General features: G+C 32.3%; 2 protein-coding genes across 3 annotated transcripts in view; one reads left to right on the forward strand and one right to left on the reverse strand.

Annotated features, from left to right (window-relative positions):
* LOC100167476 (heparan sulfate glucosamine 3-O-sulfotransferase 5-like) overlaps positions 1-15673 on the forward strand; it is a 44281-nt gene extending 28608 nt beyond the window's left edge. For both annotated transcript variants that reach the window (XM_029491753.1, XM_001942493.5), the window contains one exon: positions 11660-15673. In XM_029491753.1, the coding sequence (XP_029347613.1) occupies positions 11660-12205 (546 nt within the window). In that variant the 3' untranslated portion in view covers positions 12206-15673. The remainder of the gene's footprint in view (positions 1-11659) is intronic.
* A 2627-nt stretch (positions 15674-18300) lies between these two features.
* The window catches only part of LOC100165439 (BMP-binding endothelial regulator protein), a 68474-nt gene continuing 62302 nt past the window's right edge, over positions 18301-24472 (reverse strand). The window contains exons 7-13 of the mRNA XM_001942534.5: positions 23308-23573; positions 22980-23139; positions 22655-22842; positions 22268-22469; positions 21789-22065; positions 21339-21604; positions 18301-18767 (exon numbers count right to left, since the gene is read on the reverse strand). Coding sequence (XP_001942569.2) covers positions 21463-21604; positions 21789-22065; positions 22268-22469; positions 22655-22842; positions 22980-23139; positions 23308-23573 — 1235 coding nt within the window. The 3' untranslated portion in view covers positions 18301-18767; positions 21339-21462. The remainder of the gene's footprint in view (positions 18768-21338; positions 21605-21788; positions 22066-22267; positions 22470-22654; positions 22843-22979; positions 23140-23307; positions 23574-24472) is intronic.

Consider the following 24472-nt stretch of genomic DNA (forward strand, 5'->3'; position numbering starts at 1 on the left):
TTACTTTTCAATATTCTATTGCTGTATGACATTAATGTGCGTTGACACTCCATTTACTTCAAAGAAATAATATTTTATATGCATAAAATATATTTTATGTACATAAATAATTGAAGTGGCGTGGGTTTATTTTAGATACGTACTGACCTAAATTTTCAATACAAATATAAAATATTATATTTAAAAGTTATTCTGATGTATTTTCATTCTTTGATTATTGAAAAACCGTTTGTATTCTATTGAACATAATATAATATAGTGATTTTTTTCAACGGTACTTGCTTTGGCAGTTGTACATGTACTACAATCAGAACGGTGCAGAGAAGACTATAATGGCGCCTATACGCAAGAATGACACGAAAAATCGTGAACAGTTTTTGCTGTATAAATTACTGTCAAGACCCATTTAGTGTTACGGCATCCAACTAAATACAGCCAAAATGATGAATACCAACCCTGGCCAAACATTCCAAACCAAAGTAATTTGAAAATTCTCATCCTGCGTTTCCAATAATATTCTTCACTCAGACTTCAAAACACTCACTTTAAACGTGATGAGCCCTATTAATAAACGCTTCACGAACTGACTAACTTTCATAAACTATATTTGATCACCCATAACCATCACCTGAAATTATTCTAGGGAATCCCAAAGGAAGGCTAAATATACAGTGGTATCGTGACCTAGCTGCTTATTTAATAAAAAGAAAATTTAGATTATTATTAGTTATTATATAACTATAATATTTCATGACAAAGTGACTCCATTGGGAGGTCTCTTAATTTTATTATTTTCATGTTATTATTTACTCGTTCATTTTTTTTCCATTAAGCTTATTGTTCAGCTCTGTAATATACGGCCTAATAAAAAGCATATTAAATACATAAATATATATATATTTTATATTCGAAAGGTGTAGATTTTGTTGGGAAAAAATAACAAAAATATTACATGAATAAGGTGTAATATGGTACCTCATACGTCATACATTATTATTTATTAAAATAAAATATATTGGGATATTGAGTGGAGGCTTTTCTACATAGGCAAGTATATTGAGTGATTAGTTGTGTGAAAATAATAAAGAGTAAAAAAAAAATAAAATCTATTTAATCCTTATAATCTCCCATTTATTTTACTGTACCGTTGAAATAGTTATTTATAATTTTTTTATTTAACAGAAATATGACCAAAAACTAATGATTGGTCTTGTGTAGCAAAAAATAGTTTGTCGTACCATGACAAAAATATACTCTTTAATTTCCCTGCGATACACAACTGACCCTAAATTGCCTAAACGGAACGCCGGGTTACCAACATTTTAATCACACTACTATACAAAAAATATAATATTATTGATTATTTACCATAGTCTTAATAATTACAATATTATTATATTAAAATCTGATTTATAACACAGTATCAAAAAAAAATTGTCAGTCGTAAACTGAGGGTTGGATTTACATTTAAAATTTAAAACGAGATTTTTTTTTTTTTTTGTTACTATTTAATATAACCTTCGACAGCAGTGGTGGTTGCAGAGATATAGATAAATGAAATAATAATAAATACAATATACAAGAATGAAAATGACAATTTACATGTTCTATGTTATATATATTTTTGTATTCAACGATAGTTTAAAACAGACATAGCGGCCGTTTTAATCATTAATTGTTTCTCTGTCTATTTTACAAAGTTTCATTTGAAGAGAAAAAAAAACATAAAACCATTTCTCATGTTAAACTATAATCGTCTGATATTATTTATCTTACAATTATGTTATACAAAATATGTGGGATGATATAATTCTGTGTGCCAGTTCAAATGGGGTTTCGCCTCTCGTGTAAAACGCACTGGTTAGCTAAATAGTTATCTGTGTACCTTGCTAAATTATTGATGCGTTTATGGTTGATGTATACATATTGCTATTTATACTTACAAATTCAAAGATCGCTTCAACCGATTTATGAAATAACACGATATACACATAATATTGTAAACATGATTTCTAGCTAGTATTATCTAATTTGTCTTATTTTTTTTTATTTCATTAATCGACAGATTATTTTCTCATCAGAATAAATTTAAACAATTACTATAGTTTCAACACACATGGACACGACTAAGTTATGATTCATTATATGCAATATAATTTAAGATACATACAGTTTAATTAATTGTGAGTTGTAATATTATATTTTTATGTACCTAATTACAATTTGTTATTTTATCAAGGTCTAATATTTATAATGTAATAATTTGAAACAATTTATATACTATTATACTATTTAGTATTTGATTGATCGTAATTTGTGATTACCGGATCTTGTACGTTTCCCTATCATAGTTTAACACATTTTCAATCTATTTTTAGGAAATAAATATTTTATGGCATTTTCTGACATGCTCGACACGTCATAATAATTATAATACGAGTACATAATACTTTGCCTTGAAAACATGAAAACTTTTGATCAATAATTAAAATATTTGTTGATATCGTTCAAGGTTGAGGCTTGCGCAAGTGGATAATTTATGAGGCAACCACAATGTACATATTTTACAAAGTATATTCATTATATTCTTCTAAGCCCCGAAGTAAACCTATGATGAAGATAAAGTAACTTATTTATTTATATAAATTACTAATTTGACTTAAGCGCGAAACCAACCATTAAATTGCATGTGTTTTCATATTTAAATGTGGATATTATAATTTATTGGCTCAAGTTTTTTATGAACTTTTCCCTAGTTTTTTAGTTATTTTTTTTTTTAAAGTTTTTTTTATGAAATTTACTTCAAATAATAATATAAATGAATTATGATGATGTTTAGATTGTATCAATATTTTTATTTTTTACGCGTGAAGAAAACGTAAGATTATAATGTTATACTTAATCAGAACAATGTTTTTGATAAGTTTAAAATTATACGTAAAGTAAATTCAATCGAGATAAGAATATTGAGAAATTATAATTTTACAGTGCTCTGTTTAAGTCCCGAGTATAATAATACTGGCCATTTCTATGTAAATTAAGGAAACGCACAGAAAGTTTGTTCTTATTCGCATAAAAACAATATTAAAATCGTTTGAACTTTTAAAAAGAACCGTACTCTTGATAAGCACCAGAAGTTATTATTATTATTTCTTTGTATTCCCGTGGTCTTATATAAATGCGCATAAATAAAATACAATTTCGTAAAATACCGCTAGAGATGTATTATAGCAGTAGTCGTGCCAGTCATCAAACTGCTAAAACATTTAATGTATACCTATTACCTATACCTGACTTCCTATGTATTGTACTGATATATAATACGTAATTACGGAATAAATGAACTTCTTTGAAGTTTGCCAAAGAATGGTTGCACTAAAATATATACGTATATACTTAGCTAATTAACATAAACGTGCGTTGCAGACGTTTGCGTTATCGCGTAGTTCGATCTTAATGTTTATCATTCGTCTACTCGACGAGTTTAAGTAATTAACTCATCTCGGCACGTCGGCGGAACACGACTGTAATATTATATTATAACATCATCGACGGTTAAGAGCGAATTTCCATAATTCGTTCGAATTATCTCGTCAGCGATTCCGAGCGGCAGTGCGCAGATGATATACCTACAACACCTCTAGCGTTACTGTATAATATTGAGTAGGCCATATTTGGTCGTTGTTCGATAAGTTTTGGTGTACTGGTTACGCGGTATGAGGTTTATTCGGTTTAGATGATCGCGATCGCACACCCCGCAAAACATAACAGTAACCGTTTTCGTAAAAAAAAAAAATTGGCACGCCGCCAGTCGCGAAGAGTTGTACGTATGGGTCGGTGGTACGTGGTGCCCATTTACAGACGTGGGGAAAATTCGTTAAGATACCTAACCGCTTAGGGTAGCAAATCTCGTTGGTAATCTCTTGGGATTTTCTTCGAAGGTTGTATATTATTAAATGGCATAATAATATAATATGCGCGACCCGAGAGCAAGTGTATGTGTTTTTTTTCCTCGACTTGTTTTTACGTTGCGCGCGCAAAAGATAATTTTCACACGCGAATCCTTCGCCGACAAGTAACACTCAACCGGTCGCTTTATATTTGAATTAATAACGAAATGGTCTGTGGTTTTAACGATGTCGACTGTTCTCCGCGAATGAAGACTAAACGCAGTGTCGAGACCACGTCGTGAACTATTGATTTGACGTGGTGGTTTTTGAAAATACCAGCATAATATAGAAAATATAAACAATGGAGCCGTGTCAATTATACGCACTACATTTGATATGAATTATATTAATCTTTATATTTAAGGCCCCTGCAAACCCCATTATTTTTTCATCAAAATGACCTTAGCAACTGACAAAAATTAAAGTACTTCTAGTGGATCGATTTAAAAAATGTAAAGTTGTTTTAATTTGTCAACAAGTCTACTTTGCATCGGTCGGAGCATATTTTTTATTTTTTTTATTTTTTTGAAAATATTCAACACTAAAAATTTATAAATTTATAAAATGTAAAATATTTATTCTCGTCAAGAATTTGGTAAAATTGAAAAAGTACTCCGACCGATGCAAAGTAAACTTGTTTACCAATACAAACATCTTTACATTTTTTAAATCGAATCACTAGAAGTACCTTAATTTTCGTCAGTGCGACGGCTATTACACGTCCATAAATTGGTTTTGAATATTTTGATATAGACATAACATGACTTGTGCATTTGCGTGCGTGCGACCACAAACCAGATAAGAAATAACAATGTATTGTAAATTGATTCGGGTCGCGGGTGATGGTAGGGGAGTATACACACACTAATGATCATTTACTACACACACTAAGACGATCAGTAATCGAAGAAACGAAATAATTGCCTAAACACAACTCCTTAAAAATGACACATTTGCAGGGGCCTTAATACAAGGGACATGTTTTCAGTGTAAACACTTATTTCTTTTATCAAACGTAATATCTGAATTTGAATATTATAATAATAATATGGTCTATACGTCTGGTGTTTTTCCAGGTCTTCTTTTCATTCGCGTCCGTAAAACGTGAACACTATTGTAGAATTTTCTTCGGGTCATATTATATTATATTGCGACAGAAAAAATGGAAATGATCGACAGCTGTCGATATCTGCGTATCTATATTGGAACAGCCTTTACAACAATAATAATAATATTTTAGGAATGTAAATATTCAACCCGCTTGACTGAGATTATATGGCGGCGGTGACGAATCACGACACAAATCCATTATAAACTATATATACTCTGGAAACAACGATGACAGCCGGGTTTTGACCTTCAACGCTGCCATGGGTTATATAGTTACCAAAACATTGTTTCGACTTGTTTTCAGAGTACAGAAATTATACTTACAATGTATGATTTATTATAAGTAGACCGATCAAGCATGGGGGTGTTTTGTCTATGTAAACGATTGAACGACGATAGTATATAAAATATTATGTTCTTTATCGCAACATTGGACGTTCGCGGTGAGGTTATAGGAATTTCTTACTCGACAGAGTGTGAAGTGATATACAACCACCAATGTTGGTCATAGGATTTTTGACTGTTTATTTTGATTGTTTTTTTTGGTAGGAAGGGGGGACAATGGAGTTTAGAATCTATTCTTTGCACTGATTAGTAAATAATATTATAATATTTTTGTCAAGGGATATTGTTAAAGGTTATAGGTTCCATTGTCTATATAGATAATATATATAATTGTCTATATAGATAATCGGACTCTGAAGACCATTTTTATTTGAGCACGTTTTTCTTTCTTTACATTCTACCCAACAACAAGATTAATCCTTTGAGCTCAGTCAGGACTACCAGTTTAGGTGCATGTCGACACAGCACGAAAGTTTATCGACCTGTTAAAAACACAATCAGCTAAATTCTTGTGTATTAAATTACGGCGTAATGATTTGTTGTTTAGTAAATGTATTAGCGTCGTATATACGTCTTTGGGAGATTCTAACTATAATTCGCTGTACTATGCATATTTCTACATTTGAGCATAATTTGCACTTATCTATCTGTGAGGTATCAAGCGAAAATGTGCAATTATCTAATATCATGTACTAAATTTGATCAAAATTATTTATTGAAATGTATAAAAAAATCTGTAAAACAAATCAATAATTACATGATTCGCCTAAAAATAAAATTATTTGAAAAATTTACTTTTACACGAATTTTTACACGGAACGAGTGTCTAGATGTAGTTGGAATTTAATAATATTTCTCACTGCAGTGTGTGGAGGCATAATATGATATATTATAATATAATGTAATAAATTATCTCACCCGTGGCTAACGGACCACCGTAACTAAGCGAGGTAATTCTATTGTACTCTTGTTTATACTGGTATATGATGGTATATGATGGTGTATGTTGGTGGGGATATTTTTACTTGCAAAGGCACCGAGCGAACGAGAATTAAATTGCTTGTAGTTACGCGTCGCTTGCCTCTGAAGATGAGACGACAGATCCCAAATTTTAGTCGGCAAGAGAAAACGTTGGACAAATGCGCAGACAAAACGGAATATATTCTAAGTTTATCAGCACAATATGGCCGTGTATGATGCGTTAACCAAAAATATTATTTAAATTTTCGTTCATACAATACTATTAATATATTATTCTATTTTAAAAACAATTGTTTTTCTTTCCTCTTACTAAATATCAGATTTTCGGAAAAGCGTTTATATTTTGTAAACAGTCATTACATACTATAAATAATATACTGTAATATTAATATCCGTTTGAAAACGTTTACTTAGGTACCCACGCAATATGTACGCATGATGAGCACCACCCAAAGCAGTGGGCTAATAATAATCGAAATACGTTTTGCTGCAATAAAATATAATATAACAATAGTAGGTAATAATAGTTATAATAGTAGTTATAGTAATAATAATAATAATAAACTGCATGGCGCGTGGTGCTATTATATAGGAGATGTCCCCGACGACGGAGTAGAAACTTTTTCGATTTAATGAAATTATAAAATATTATTATTATAGTTATTTTTAGAGAACCATGGGTTTATACCGTAACCTATATCATCACATAATATATGTTATATGCGACTTGGATATTATATGCTTTTCATCGTTTTTTTCCCACGCTCGATTCGCACAACATAAATTTATTATAAGCCGTGACGTACACGTTATTTACTGTTCGTTTGATATTATACGTTTTATACATTAGCCGTCGACTTGGAATTTCGCAGGGCTGTATTTTAGTACGAGGTTTGCAACAATTTTTCTTTACTCGTATACTTTCTTACTGTAAGAGAGAATATTTTTAAAAAATTATTTCGAAAAAGCACACAATACGGAATCGAAAGTCGGAGACGGCCGTGTGTATTGTATATATTCATTATTAAAATATAATATGAAGTCCGACGTGTGCCACACATATTATTTTTTGTCATCGACCACGGCAAAGGTATTCTAAGGATGTATGCAACAATCAGCCAATTCTACGAAAACAATATTTCACTAAAGAAACGATTTGGTTTTATTTGTTTTAAGCGTCATGCATGGAGGTTATAATACCTATGAATATGAGATATAACCAAAGGTTTATGTTTTGTATGAACTGTGGTATATAATATTTCAGTGGTGCAGGAGATACGCGTGATATGCAAGCCCGTCACTTTTGGGAATTTCCATTTTACCACCCGGCACTTTTGGGGATTTCCACTTTACCACCCGGCACTTTTTGGGATTTCCGCTTTACCACCCGGCACTATGGGGAATCCCATTTTACCACCCGCTGGACGGAAAAAGGTCGCTTTCCAACGCTTCAAACCTTCATCGAAAACTAAACTTTCGGCGCAAGCGTGACAAAAATTTATTTTTAAGGTATACGCTCCATTTCTAATATCTGATTGATGAATCCCCGTGCTCAAATGTTGGCCTGAAAGTGCTTTACAGAAAACGCTTTATGGTCCACCGCATTGCTTTGATGCAAGATCAAAAGCCGTTCTCCCACAATTTGGACTGCATTTTTCTTATTTATTCTTTGAGGGTTATTAAGACTCAAATGTTTATTTATAGTCGGTCCTAGGGCATAAATTCAATCATAATTACAGCCTTAACATCGAACTATATAATAAACACGGCCTGTAAATGACGTACATTTTCCCACCAGCCATTTAAATTTTTCATTTTTTTCCGCCCCCGAAATTTTTTTAAAAAAACTGTGGGTGGTTGTATCATGAAATCGTTTGTGTAACTCGAAAACACGTGGTTGTGATGATATGATAACATTCTTATATATTATACACATCTGTTAATGTTAAAATGTTTTAAACGATCTGATTTCCGAGTTTTACTAGACATTTTAAATTAATACGCAACACATTTTTTTCATTCAGCATAATTTTGACACGCTGCGTGACATACTTTAAACACTCACACGTAAGCCGCAGACGGCAATTGATTGTACCGATATTTTTCGTTGCAGCGATAGTTCAAAAAAAAAAAATACAAATGTTATTCCCGTATTTCCACTCGCCTTATATTTGCTAATCCGATAGTACCGTTATTAAACAGTCACACCTCGGAAAGGATCCACCTAACTATACTAATGACGCTTTGATAGACGCCTCATTTTGGGTTTATTCCGTGTCTTGTTTCAATTAATGGTCGTCTAAGACCGAATACTGTTTAACGCGATTTAATATAACTATATAATAATTATAATAATAACAATAATAATATATACGCACTGTGTACGTTTATTGTATGGCACGCGAGGGTTTGAAGGTTTGAAAATATTCACGACTTGCCACTGCAGTAATAATTAGTGGAAGCACTCGTCGTTTGATTCGCTCTTAAAGATAGCGCCGACCGTCTAAACAATAATAATAATAATAATAATAATATGAAGCATAATAATTCGCAAGTCGTTTGCATTCGCCTCGATCGTCGGCGAGATACTTTACCACGTGCACCGCAGGTCATTACGACGGTGTAAAAATATTACAATTCATATTCGAACGCATTTCGCGGTCTCTAATTATTTTAATATGTATATCGTAACAATATAACGCGTTTCACATTCAATATTCTAATATATTATTGTATTAAACCGACGTCGATTGTTGAGAGCATCCGCGCCTCTGATGCAATAATATTATAACATAACAATATATTATACTGTTATAATATTATTATTGTTACATCGTTGTATCAATATAATAGTTTTATTCATACGACCGTTCAATATTTAAATGCACATACGCATACAGGGTGTCCCACGAGGATTCGTACTAATTTAAAGTGGTGGGTTAATAGAGTGTTTGCACATTGTTACCCAGCATCACATGGAAATCGTAAATCTTCGCGAGACTCGCGCCGCAGTATATTGCGTACACTACACCTACACGATGTTATTATTATTTCAACCGACATAATATAATATATTATTATAACCACAAACAAACAAAGAAAAGCTGATACCACAGAACGTAATGCATTATATTATTATATTATTATTATTATGATGATGATATACTGCAACTCTTCCATAATATTGTTTTGTTAATTAAACGAAGACTCGCAGTGAAGTAAGTACGTCTCTCGGTGGAATTATTATTTTCATTGTTCGGATTTTTCCTATGTATACCTATGGAAAAAAAAAATCACAAAATGCATTTCACGCCAACGGTGTAACACGATATCTTTGATATTGGCGTTGTTGTACACGCGTTTAGTGGATCCTTTCAGGAACGTAATGTATTCTATAGGATACATGCGAACACCTACGTATATTTCCGCCCGATGCGCGATTGTTACCTAGAAACTACTTTTAGCACATCAAGTGGTAATCTCTGGTACACTCACTTATTATACTTTGAAAGTCTCGCAATTCAGTAAAGCCCTTACCGTTATATTATAATAATATAGTGTATACCTAACTCAACTACAAAATATCCAATGTTTTAGATTTGAGGTTTTTTTTTTTTTTTGAGTGCGTCTCTGTATTATAATAATATTACATTATGATGAACAAAAAATACGAAATGTCAATAAATTGTTATAAATAATAAATAATAATGATTGTAATTGCCTCCGTCTCCCTAACGTATATTTTGGTACATTTCTAAAATGTATTAAACCTACTTTAAAATTAATATAATATAAAAAAAAAACATACGCTGGGCTCTAGATGACGTTCTTATGTCAAAATGTATACGTAAATTCACTCTAATATAAAACAAAAAATAACGGAATGAAATTAGTTATTATGAACGTAATATATCAATATATGCTATGTCGTGCGTAACATCCAAGTATAACTTCAACTTATTTAATACATTCCAAAATATAAATTACTATTAAAATAATAATATTAATCATTTTAATGGAACAAATTAGGCATTTTAAGAACAAAATAATTTCAGTTGTTGTTTAAACAGCGAAGTGAGTTTATTATTTTCTGTCTCAATATAGTCTCGATGAGTTGTGCGTATTTTTTCATGTAATATTGGTAGTCGCACTACCAGTACTAACTGGACAATATTTTAACATAATAAATCATAATGTATATAAATCATCAAATAATCAAATATATTCTAAAAATATATAATTTTAAAACAAATTATTTAAAATAATATATTTTTGATTCGTAGCATTTTTAAGATATTTTATTAATTTAGATAAAATACTTACCAATATTTTTATGAAAAAATTTGTAATTTGAATATTTTGTTTTATATTTATAAATATTTAGTACAGTAAGCTTTGTTAGGTACTCTATAATGCCCCAGGCTCGCAATTCACAAACCATGAAAAACTTAATATTATGGTAAGTGCTCGTTTGACAAAACATGCTAAGACATGACTGTTTCACGAACCAGGTTGTTTTACATAATATTATAACAACAACAAGCTGCTGAAATGTATTTACCTATACAGAGCGGTCCATTTAATTGTCTACACTAAATCTCTTAGTCAATTGTCGTTTAAAAAAATATGTTTGTACAGTTTGAACTTTTGAAGTGCCTACTTATTATAACAATACATTTTTGGCAACATAATCTTATAATTGACTATCTGTGAACTAAGTATTGATTTATAATTAAAACATTTTTTCTATAATAACCTAAATAGCTTACATTTTATATTAGGAAGTAGAGTATATACAACTTATATAACTATGTAATTCATATTAATCGAATATTGAACCAATATAGCTTTTTTATTCATAATTAGGTATTAAGAGTTAAAATTTGGGAAAATTAAGGATGTCAAATAATATACTTTGCAGTTTAAAGAAAGTTTAAATGATTAGAAACTAAAAATTTTTGGTATTCATTTAAATATTTATAAATCATAAATTAAAAATTAAAAAATCGTAAAAATTATTTATTTAAAACTAATATAGTTATAATTATTGTAGTTTCTAAATCTGTCTATGAAAACATAACAACCTCCAAGAATTACCGATAAATATTAATTTAAGCGTATTTCTACTTAAACGAATCACATCCCCCCCATATGTATAATTTAGTACATATATGATATAATATCATATATAGACACCTGACATACCATAACATATACATTATATCTATCATATTATAATACGAACGTTATTACTTTGAACGTCTCATTTTCAGGTACCAGAACGCATCAAAGCGATGAACTCGAGCATTAAGCTGCTTCTCATCCTCAGGGATCCCGTGATCAGGGCCATATCGGATTATACGCAGTTACACAGCAACCCATTGGCGAACCGCAGCAGTAGGTCGTTCGAGCAGCTGGTGGTGAAGCCGGACGGCACGGTAAACACCAACTACCGGCCGGTGTCCGTGTCCACTTACCATAACCACGTTTACCGGTGGCTGGACGTGTTCCCCAGGGAGCAGTTGTTCGTGGTCAACGGCGACCGACTTATCACCAACCCCGTGTCCGAGCTGAACCGCATCGAGACGTTCCTGGGCCTCGAGCACAGGATCGGCGCCGACAACTTTTACTTCAACCGGACCAAGGGGTTCTACTGTCTGCGGTACGGGCCTGTGGACAAGTGCCTGAAGGAGACCAAAGGCCGGAAGCACCCGGACGTCCGGCCGTCGGTCGTGGCCAAGCTCCGGGAACACTTCAGCCAGCACAACCAGAAGCTGTACGACGTATTGGGCCAAGACTTCGGGTGGCCGGAGAAGTAGCGCACGGGTTTGATGTGGAGTGGGTGAGGGGGGCGAGTGCAAATGTCACGGTGACATCGTTTTTTTAAAAATGTTTTTCGTTCTTTTGGAGTTTTGTATACAGGGATACTACATATATTATATATATATATAACATTATAAATATTACTATAACGTCACAATATAATAATTACCTAACCTACGTACTGACCGCGATTATATCGCGGGCCGAGCGCTTCGCTTTCTGTACAAGACTTAAAGTGTGCCGCTCGATTTGTTCTTCTTATCACATGAAACGAAACGTTTGAACACTGCCATGCTCATACTACATGCATATATATATATATTATATTGTATACTGATGGTGAGGAATGGTGAACGAGGATGGGTAGGGGGCACGCGAGTTTAAATCGTTTTCCTTCAAAACTGCACCACACAATGTTATATTTTACGAGACGAATCTTATAATAACTCGACAAAGAAAATTTGGATATCAAAATGGTAATATTATTATTATTGTCGAAGCGTTTAAGGAGAGAGACGAATTATTTTACGATACGAAACAATTGGTTTCGGAATCACCCGTACTAAACCACGTGGCATAATCTTCAGTAGGTACACGTCCACGCAGAATTTTAAATTAATTTTAATAAAATTAAAAATTGATTTCAATCAAGTTGGTTTAGTCTATCGGATTTTAAAACCAATTTCGTTTACCATTCAAACATATTACTATTAAAGTATGGCGATATTTTTGTTTTCATTCTAAACGTAATATGTGGTTTTTATTTTTTTACACGCGAATGCTATTCATTACACCGTAACGTGAATACATTTACGGCCATGTATGTTATACATTGAATTTTTCTTCCCCATCGGGCGATTTCGTGTAATTCAATAACTTTAAATTAAAAATTTGAATCTGAATTCAAACAATAATACTACATATTATGTGGCGCTCGATCGCCAGTTTTCGACATTGCGGTCCAACAGATTTTCTCGTCGTCTCTCGTCTGAGTCTGCTGTGAGACGTCGTTTCTTTACTACCCACTCAAAACATGGATGTGATCTCACTGAAGTCAAGAATGAACGTAACAAATTAGTGTTTTATTATTATTTTCATACACTCCCAGTGGTGTCTCTCTCTCTCTCTCTCTCTGCATCATTGCACAAAATCGACCGACATATCAAATTATATTGTGTATACTAAATCGAAACATTAGTATTCTCTCGTACACCTACGCGTAACATTAGTCTGTTATCTTTTGTTATCTTTCTTTTTAAAAATAATTGTTCGTTGATAATAATATGTTATACTTCTAATGAAATGTTTTAAAACTATCATTATTTTTATTATTATTATTATTTTATTTTTCACGACCGATTTACGATTGACATCGACTATTCCCGCCTATTATACTACTCTACTATTCCCACGAACGCAATGATTTCAGTGGTAGGCGAAACAACGTACATTTTATATTACATTATGTTGCTTTGTCCGCTGTACGGCCGCCGACGTTAAAATGTTATAATTATTTTCATGAAAGCACAACTGCTGGAAACGATCTGCGGAAAGATTAATACGTTTCACACGTGCAATATTTATACTATCGTTGTTGAATAATATAATATTATATAGTATCGTTTATAGACTGCCAAAGTTGTTTCGTTTTTTCGTTGCCCAACCAATTGCCATCCCCAGTTACGATATTAATACTATGACCATAGGAGTTTAACTATATTTAAAACGCCTTTTCCGAGTTGATTGCAGTCGCGGGGTGAAAAGAAAATAATAACAATAAAAAAAAAATAATTACTTTACGTACCTTAATGCGTTTTAATAATAGTACAAATGTATGAAAGAAAAAAAAATATATATATATATATGCATGCTCCACACATTCTCCTCTGGCCTTTACCAATAGTGATCTACACGATGGCAGCTGAGGGGAAAGAGGCATAATAATATTATCATAGTGCATATTATTATTACTTACCTACTACTTTTACATATTTCAAATTTTCAATGAGCAATAATGACTTTCTTTTCGGATGGTTGATTAATTATTTACTTACGTAATATTGTTATATATATATAGGAAAAATACTATGTTATGTTATAGTATATATTTATATATGTATTTTGTTCGTTATGATTATTATTGTTCTTTTTTTTTTTTTAAACAACGATCATATCAACTATAGACTTTTTTCGTGTATTTTGTAAGTCGTTTATAATACTATATTTTAAGTAACTTAAAACATATCAATGTTTGAAACGTAGCATGATTATATTATAATACTATCATTAAGGGAAAATTATAAATTGTATTTGTATTATCGTCGTAAGGAACCTAACGGGGACAGAAGTCGAAAGGATTTGTGTGTGTCGCTTTTTCGTCGTCGTTTCCCCGTTATATCAACAAGCCGATCGTGTTTATCGTTATGTGTCGTAAACTACTGTAATTGTATTTAAAAAAAAAATTGTAAATGATTTTTTTTTATCGTTTTACTACCAACGCGATTACGTCTTAAGCTTCATCGCTGTCACACAAAAATCCTAGCGACACGTGACCTTATCTATATGTCTCGTTATCCGTGCATTGTACCACGTATACATATCATATCATATTAATATTAATATATATTGTACCATATACATATCATATAATGTACCAATACCGTGAAAACGATTTGGACTGAAAAACAATGTTTACTAAACAAATACATATCATTTTGATTAGGTAGCGTTTACTATTATATAACTTTATTGTACTTGTATTTGATGTATTTTTTATTTATACCGTTATCGTAAAATAGTTTATTGTTAAGTCGATTATATTATAGATAAATTTCTTAGAACAATGTACAATTATTGTGGTACCACAGGTGGGCCGGGGAGCGTAATATAATATTATAATATATCCATATCAATATAATTATCATTAAATGACTACTGGACAGCTGGCTATATAATACTACTGTTATCATCCCGACAAATAACTCGGTCACATTTTACAATATTATCAATGAAATATATTATATAAAAAACAATATTGGTGACATTTCTTGAAATATACATCAAACTATATATAGGGCGTTGCAGATAGACTGCAGTGTGACTTTAATACAGTACTGATGACTCATCATATTCTGTCCATTTCCACTTCTCGTTCTTATATTATGATATACTTTGAACAATAAATAATTGTCCATGGGATTTTTGTAACGGCAAATCGTATGTAAAAACTAAAAACAGTAATAAAATATAATATAATAGATATCCCGAACCCCGTAACCAAGCTGTAGGAGTTTTTTCATAATTTAACTTTTGAATCGATTCCAGACAAATACTTTAAATATTATATTATAAATCAAAGATTTAATAATATTCAAAAATACCCGCAATTACAAACGTCAATCTATTTCCAAATTACTAGGTACCTACCGCTAACTAAAGCAAATAATCCAAAAACAAACTATTCACATTATATTGTTTTGCTTGTTTTTATTATTTTTCTATTGAAGTATATTATACCTATACATGCAACAGTTATACATCAAACAAAGCTACTACTCCTTTGATTTCGGAGAAAATTCACTTCACTAAATTTAAATTACTCTTTACACTTATCTAAACAATGGCATGGTGTATCAACAGTTACAAATCTTCACTTATTTATTATGTCCATTGCATTAATATATTTTCTGTTCACTTAAAAATTGTTAATACGTTTAATGATTAAATATAATGTTTTGGACAGCAAAGCGTTTTTAATTTGTATAAAGCGCCCTGTACTAAAAGTTTTGAGACCTCTGATCTCTATAGTCAATTTATTGTGTAACAGAAAACAAATGTTAAACAGTTATATTATTCCTAAAATCTTGTTCGTATATTTTTAACGACATTAACAACTATCAAACAGGTTAATTGTTTCATATTGAATTTTCGACAAGGCAAATAAAATATTTTTGGCGAGGCGAAAAATATAACAAAAAAATAAATCAATTATATTCTAAATTTGAACTGAAGTAGGTACTTTATCCAGAAATACTGTGGTCAGTTGTCCAGTCTTCGTGGGAATGATAATGTTATTATTAATATTGCAAACCCAAAAGCAAACACTGTCTGGTCGGCGCTTATCGTCCGATGAGACTTACATTTTGCGATTGACCACGGTCAGGTTTTGTACCGCAAGTATGCGCGTCTCCAGTACCTATTATTAGTAGCACGATATTTAAACTGTATACATATCGATATTATATTGAAATATTATTTTCGTATCGTGAGTAAAACAAATTGTTGTAGCCGTAGCACAATTTTTTTTCGTACAAATCATTTTCTATAGTCATATATTGTATGATATTATTATTATTAAGTGTTGTTGTTGTTGTTTGTTTTTTTTTTTTTTATCTCTCTTTCTCTTTCTCTCTATATCTCTCTCTCTTCTACGTACCTATATAATAATATACCATAATACATACATAACAATTATTAATGTGTCACACATTTTGAAAATATGACGCGTTTATCTCAGGACGTCTGTCTGTCTGTCTGTCCGCATACCATATAATATTGTTATCATATCATTGTACGCGACGATAATTATACGCTCGCGCATACCTATACAATATAATTAATAATTGTCACCGCCGCCGTACAACGTGTAATATTATAAGACTATCGTTATCATATTATTATTATTGTTATCAATATTATACGGCACCGCACGCGGCTGGACGGCGGGCACACTTGCCGAGGGAAATCAATGGTTTCCGGAAACGTCGAAATCAGGAGCGATTTATTTGGTCGCGCGTCCCGCCGCCTCGCCGCGCCGGTCGACTGCGCAGTCATCATAATTATTATAATAATATTATATTATTATATTATTTTAAGATAGTATTATCGTAATAATAATATTATTATTATACCGTTCTGGTCCCGAGCACTTTTTGGCCGGGCCGAACACGTTTTAAAACATAGATTTTTTTGGATTTTCCTATAGCGTCATCACTACGATACTGTTATTTTTGTTAAAGATTTGTTTAAAATATAAAAAAAATATAGACGCGTGCCTTGTGCGTTTGTGTTTTGCGCGCGCACGACACGCAATTATAAAAACAAAAAAAAACACATGTGTATCATATTTTCCACACTAATTTAGTACCCTTTGCTGTGTATAAAACCAAAAGGTGCTTTTTTCCCTTCGTCTGGAGTACTCTCCGAAACTACCGACTCAGTGTACACGTAGTAAAGCGGTTTCTTGTACATTGCAGATGACTGTTAAAATGATCAAAACTTTCTGCATATTACACGACAGATAAAACACCTTACCCCTTGGAAAACTGTAATATAGAAATACACCCATGGCGCTATCTGTTGGATTTTTCAAAACTAATTTTCTATCAAAACAATTTTACCACCCAGGTGGAGTCGAGTAATTGTTTCATTACAATTTACAGCACTAGTGATATTTACACACACACACACACACACACACACACACACACACACACACACACACACACATATGGCATATATATTATATATTTATGTATAGGGGTATAATATGAAAGTATATAATAATAATATGTATATACATTTTTTTAAATTTTTTTTATTACACAAAAGAAAGTATAAAGTTTTTTTCTAGAAAAAATAAATAAGTGAAAAAAAAACATAAAAGTAGGAACATAAATTTGACAAATATTATTTTACAATATTTCGCTTAACGTAGTTAAAATACTTTTTCATTAAAATAATAATTCTATAGCATAGTAATATAATATGAACCTTCTTACCTATATAATAATATATTATAATATGTTGATTTTAATAACTATCTATAATTACAATAATATCCTAGATCGATTTAGTGTTTTCTTCGAAAAATAAAATACAATTATTAAACAATTTGATATCTTAAGCGTTCTACCAAAACATTTTTTAACAATATTACTAACTATAATAATTAATAACATAATATTAAATAGTAAACGACAACCCGAATGTATAAAAGAACGTTGTTCTCTCTGTCACTAAGGCATGCTAAATATTATATTAAGTAGCAAAGCCGCTTGCACATAGCTACTATAATATTATTATAATATAATAATAATTTATATTATCATTTATCACGAATGAGGAGGAAAATTCGTCAAAATTCGCGTTTATACGAAAACACACTACAAATAAATTATAATAGGCCAATATCGAAAAATATGAATGCAAACAATAACATTACTCTGCAATCTGTTTTGTGGTATACTTATACTAAATCGCGGTATGTATATTACAGTGTAAACGCCGGCGTTCAGATTTTAAAACATCGACCAGGTTCGGTTAGGTTAGTCGCGACCGTACAATCGAACTGATTAAATGTATAAATAAATAAAACCATAGACATAATATTATGGTAGTAAAAGGGTAAGGTATAATTATGCGACGGACACCCGCCTGGAAACGGTAGAGTCGCCGCCGGGTCAGAGTTTGTTGTAGCCACTTAAAAGTTAAGTTAATTGTTACTAAATTATTATTACTATTTGTTTAAACGGTAACGTGGAAACGGTCTGTCACGATCTGAAACAAATCAATAAAATATATTTTTAGATTTCTATGTAGATTATAAATCATAACACAATTAATAATTACTTACAATTATATTAAAAATACAATTATTTTTTACAGTTTTCGTTTAACATTTTTTTTATTTTCGCTCAGTCTAAACTCTAAACTGTCCCTGAAGGTAGACTTGTTTCTTAGTCTGAATGATAAACATATAAAGGAACCAACGTTAGCCAATTTGCATTTGTTGAACTTAACTCGTACCTTTGCCGAATACATGCAAATTTATGTATAGGTACCGTGAGACGAAATGCTAATATCAAATAATTAAAATTGCAGAGGCTCTGTTCGGGTTGAATCAATGCGATTCGATAAGATAAACCGAAACAATCGGGACGCTACTATTATAATGATAATATACCTCTTTTTATCAAATTTTGTAAAAATTCTACGATTTGTCGAACTGTATAGTAGGTACATCGACGGTATATTAATATACTGTATAGGTACAACAGGTAATAAGCGAAAGAAATTTTTTTTAATGATTTCGCTTAATTAAAATATGATTAACCGCGGATAACCATGCATTGAACGCGTATTATGATAATTTTTCTGTCGAATTGTTTTCGTTCGTTCGATAATTATTATATTAGTCGCTGTGGTGGTCATTGTAGATGATAGATAAGCAGTGAAAACAATAAAATTAGTTTGTAACTCGCTGATAGAGCAATAATTACAATAATTATTATTCTATTTAAAATAAAAACATTAAATTGATAATTAAAAATAGTTTTGTAAATTAATTTTAAAATGTTATCAAATAATGGCATCACGTATTATAATTGGTACACGCGTACGTTTTATTTGGATTCAGCCGCAAACATTGAAATTATTATATAACAATTTAAGTACCTACCTAAGATGATGATTTAAGATACCTAACGTCATTATACGCCATATACACGGGTAACCATGTTTATTCAGTGAAATTCTTTGATGTTTGATCACGTAATAACTAATAATATTATCATTTATCAGATCTGTGTATCTAAAAATGCGAGGAGATTTATGTGCCTATAATGCCGTCTTGAAAAAAAATATTATTTCGTTCCTATATTATAATATGCGTCCGCATATTAAGGGATACTAAAATGTGTTGTAGTTCCCAGCCCCTGGATACACGGTTATCGGATGATTTATTAAGGTAGTGTTTCTTTCGATTCGAAAATTATGCATAGTACACATATATACATAATATTATATTTAACATCTCATTCGGTATCACTCTGTTAATTATATCGTTATTATTATTAAGCGGTTTAAATGTAAAATGTTATGATGCTCTCAAGTTATCGAAACAGTACGTTACAGGTGGCTACACGTGTATGGGGTATAAAATATATAATGATAGTGACGTAATACTGCAGCTGTTATTACGTTCGTAATGCAGGTATAAATTGTAGATATTATTATCATATAATGTTTTAATATTGTTGTTGTTGTTGTTGTTGAGACTTTGACGCTTGCATCGAATTGTTTAATTTCCACGACGACTTCGGTGTTATGGTGTATGATGGTTTATCATTGTCGGTACGGGTTATAAGTTATAACTGTGCACATAATTTAATGCAGCGACTACCTGCCAAGGCGTTGTGAAATAAGGATTTTTTCGTGTTGTAAACACCGACTAATTCGTTTTGATTCTAATCTAATATATGCACGACGCGATCGGTTCGCTCGACAAGCATTTTTTTCTCTACACTTCTTATTAAAAACACAATTTATTACCGTTTTATAGTCTACAGTAACAATTGCGAATATTATTATTCCTTAGGTTAATTTCTTATCAAACTTTTAAACTCAATTAGTTGGTGGATTTTATGTGGGTCTTAAACGGTTGAAATTGTTATTTTATTTACTCAAAATTATTGTCTTTACTTTAATAAATTGTTACAACCATGATATTTTATAGTTTTATCGAGTTTGACGCAGCCGCTAACAGTTATCTTAAACTATATGTGCACTTTTATTAAAACGAATAATTTAATAATATTACTATATAAAATGCCCGATTATAGTAAAATATTTATGAACAACCTCACAATTGTAATATTATTTCCAATATTGTTTTTAAATATTTATAGTGCCTGAATAAAAAGTATAATGTAGCAATTTTATTTTTCTTTCTCTATTATAGTTTACAAAATTTATTAAATACCAAACTTTTGATTTTTAAAACAATATTATTCAAAAAAGTTGTGAAAATATATTATCTTGATAATAATATATTACTATACACTTAGCATAAAATAAACGTTTTAAATTAATTTATAGCTAACTTTTAAACACGTGACCTTTTGATACGAGTCAGGTCGTGATTTAAGTGATTTAACTCGAATGAATTGTTTTTTTTCTACCATAGTCCTACACTCCTGCGCCCCGAATTTCAATCACGATATCATCATCGTACACGATAATAATAACCATCTTTATTAATTATATATCATTAATTAGGTACGTATACACCTATTATAATACATAGGTAATTCATTAATTGTATATTTTATTATATCATATTATACTAACCATTTCGACCCGTCGGTCAGGTAAACGCGCGGCGACCACCGCAAAGTTGAAGGTGTAAAAAAACAATGACTAGCAACAACAAACAAGCGGAGTCTACTGCACGGGATGGACGTGAGAACGCGGGTCAGTATGTGTGGCATCCGGTCATGGTCCTCCAGTCCGGCAGCGACACACCAAGGCGGCGACAGTTGTGCGCGTACGCTGTCATCGCCTCGCAATAGCACTTCCGGCCCGTGGGGCACTCGCACATGTCCATCAGACAGGACCTGTGAGCAAATGCGAATTCGCGATTTAGTCTTCATACAATAGCATAGGGTATACACTTATAACAAATAATATTAGTATATATACCAGAAAAGGCGTAACCGGGCAGAGAGCTGCGAAAGTGAAAGCGTCTAACAAAAACGTACGGACGCTGTGTAAAACGAACTTATTATAATATGAGCTTACCTGAAAAAGTTGACTGGGTTGAGCTTTTTGTGACACGCGGCAAACATCCGTTGTCGGAGCGGCTTGCACATCCGTTCTCGAATTCGGGGCCCCTTCTTGGAACACTGTGTCGACGTTTGCACGAACGGGGGTTTCAACGGCCGGCTGCACGCGTTCTTGCCACCCACGCGCCAAGACGATCCAAACACTTGGGGCTCCAACACTACTTGGCCGTCCTTAGTGGTCATGTCGTCTCTGGGCACAGAGTTAAAATTTCCGCACAGTCCGCACAAACTGCCTGTAAATGCCGATAAATTCGAAGTTTGTAAGTAAAATAATTTTCGCAAAATCATCATTACAGGTGGTTCCTAAACTGTGGCCGAGGAAGGTGTGATTACTTTGTGAGAGAGCTGTTGAATTAATATAATATTTGGGAACCGATGACGCATTGTAGTTTATTTATTATATCCTCGTATTAACGGTTTGACGAATTTCCTTACCTTTGTACCTCGACGGTACGGACACTTCTAGAAATCCTCGCCCATCCCAAATGATAGAAACGCCAATTCTGGTCTCAACCAATACAGTATCGTTCATGTTGGATATGGTCAGCTCGTTACTCCTCTTGTACGGCACAGACACTCTCTGTCCGTTGATCTTGATCCGTTTATTCTCACCGAGGTTTACTTTCAAACCTCCAGTCTGCGCGGACAAAATACATGTTAAATAATTACATAATAATAATATATAAATAATAATAATAATAATAAATACATAATATATAACAATTATTTTGTAGCTCAACTATACTGGCATTTTCGATACGAAGTTTTCACAAAATGTCATCGTTATAACTTGACCACACAATAATAAATTACAATAATTACCCTCAAAGAAATAGTTTTCGTCCACGCTGAATTTCTCGTGTTTCTTGCGTCGTTTGTCACCCGAATGCTGAAGGTCCGGCCCACGCAATCCGCACTCAATAGATATTTGCATGGTCCTTGGAAGCTGAAGAATTTTCCGTCGTATGTTCTGTAATGTGGATCGCCAAAGACTGTGCACACTCCGTCCACTGAAACGAAAACAATATTTAGATAATATGTTATATTATAATCTGTATATTCTGTTCTATTATCAACAGAATGATTTTTTATAAGAAACAATAACCGTAAAATATAATAATATATTATAGTCACGCGACGGACTTACTTGGTACACATCGGGGGCAACACGACCCCGGAACGGTTCGCAGCTTCATATTTAACGGGCACGACGTCGAAATTCGTGGACACATCTCTTGGGCACACTGCACCTGGCCACGGACACACAGACACGACTTACACTCGTCCACCTTCCAGCCGTCCCCGTTCTAAAATACGAAATATGTTTTCAAAACAGATATTACTAACACGGATCGAACGACCGATATAATAATATAATATCGCGTCGCAGGGTTATACAATATATAATAATAAATCATCGCCTCTGAGTCGTGATTTTTACGTTTAATTTACTACACCATAGTTATAACGCTCACCAAGTAAACGTTGCCATTTTCCACGCACGTCTCGCTCTTGTCCAGGGTCCTCGGGCACTGCGGACAGCACTGGTTGTGTGACGCGAACGTCTGTTTCTCGACGGGACAATCCAGTGGCGGACAAGTCTCCCGAGTGCACACCACCGTCGAGTTGGCGCACGTGCACTCGGTGCACCTGTCAGGGTGCGTACCCTGACCCGAAGGCGTGATCTTATCACCCAGCAGACAGGCACCTCTCGGCGGGTCCATCAATTTTCTACTTTTGCCTGTAACAAGCCAACATTACCCCGTTATTGTATAACATTACACATCCATGCACCTACACTCATAGATTCAACCGCGGACTCGAGTCAATAAAAAAAACCGAATTTTGTTTGTTAGGTTATAAGTCACATGCTTATTGTAATATCTGGCAAATTAGTTGGGTATAGGTATATTGATAAATGTGTTATTATTCAACTATGTATTACTATGTTGAATCAACTATAATAAAATTAATTGATTTTATTTTTAATTAACACCTGGGACCTGGGTGACATACCCATCACCCCGATTGTAAAACAATATTATTTTTATTATAATAATTATCGATTCTGTTAAATATTCACTATATTTAATCAATGTAAATTGTACCGATTAGACGACAGCGTGTTACTACATTTGTAAATCAATAAAGATTTATTAGTTTATTTTTATTTCAAACCCTGGTACATTATACAAGGCAATGTACACTGTACGTGACAAACATATAGTGAACCATTCGTAGGTATATATATATTTTAATATTATGAAACCGTTTTGTTAATGAAATTGTATATAGTTACAAGTAACATGTGATTGGTGTACATTTATATATTGACTTATGTTTCGCATTACAATACTGCGAATGTCCAATAAAAGTTTGTCGATTTTTAATCAATGGACAATGATATAATATATAATTTACAACGGAAACTAGAATCCTTATAACAATTTATATTTTGTAACAATATATAGATACTGTAGATAATATTGCCTGCGATATTGTATCCTTATAGTCTCCAAATTTGAAAACAGACGAAAAATTTAAACTCATCAGTCATCGGTATATTATTCTGCACTCTTGGTTCACATTTTTCGTTCGGGAAACTTTTAAAAGTTCAAAACGATTTAGAGTTATAATATT

This window comes from Acyrthosiphon pisum, chromosome A3 (assembly GCF_005508785.2).
Source record: "Acyrthosiphon pisum isolate AL4f chromosome A3, pea_aphid_22Mar2018_4r6ur, whole genome shotgun sequence".
In the NCBI taxonomy this organism is placed as follows: Eukaryota; Metazoa; Arthropoda; class Insecta; order Hemiptera; family Aphididae; genus Acyrthosiphon; species Acyrthosiphon pisum.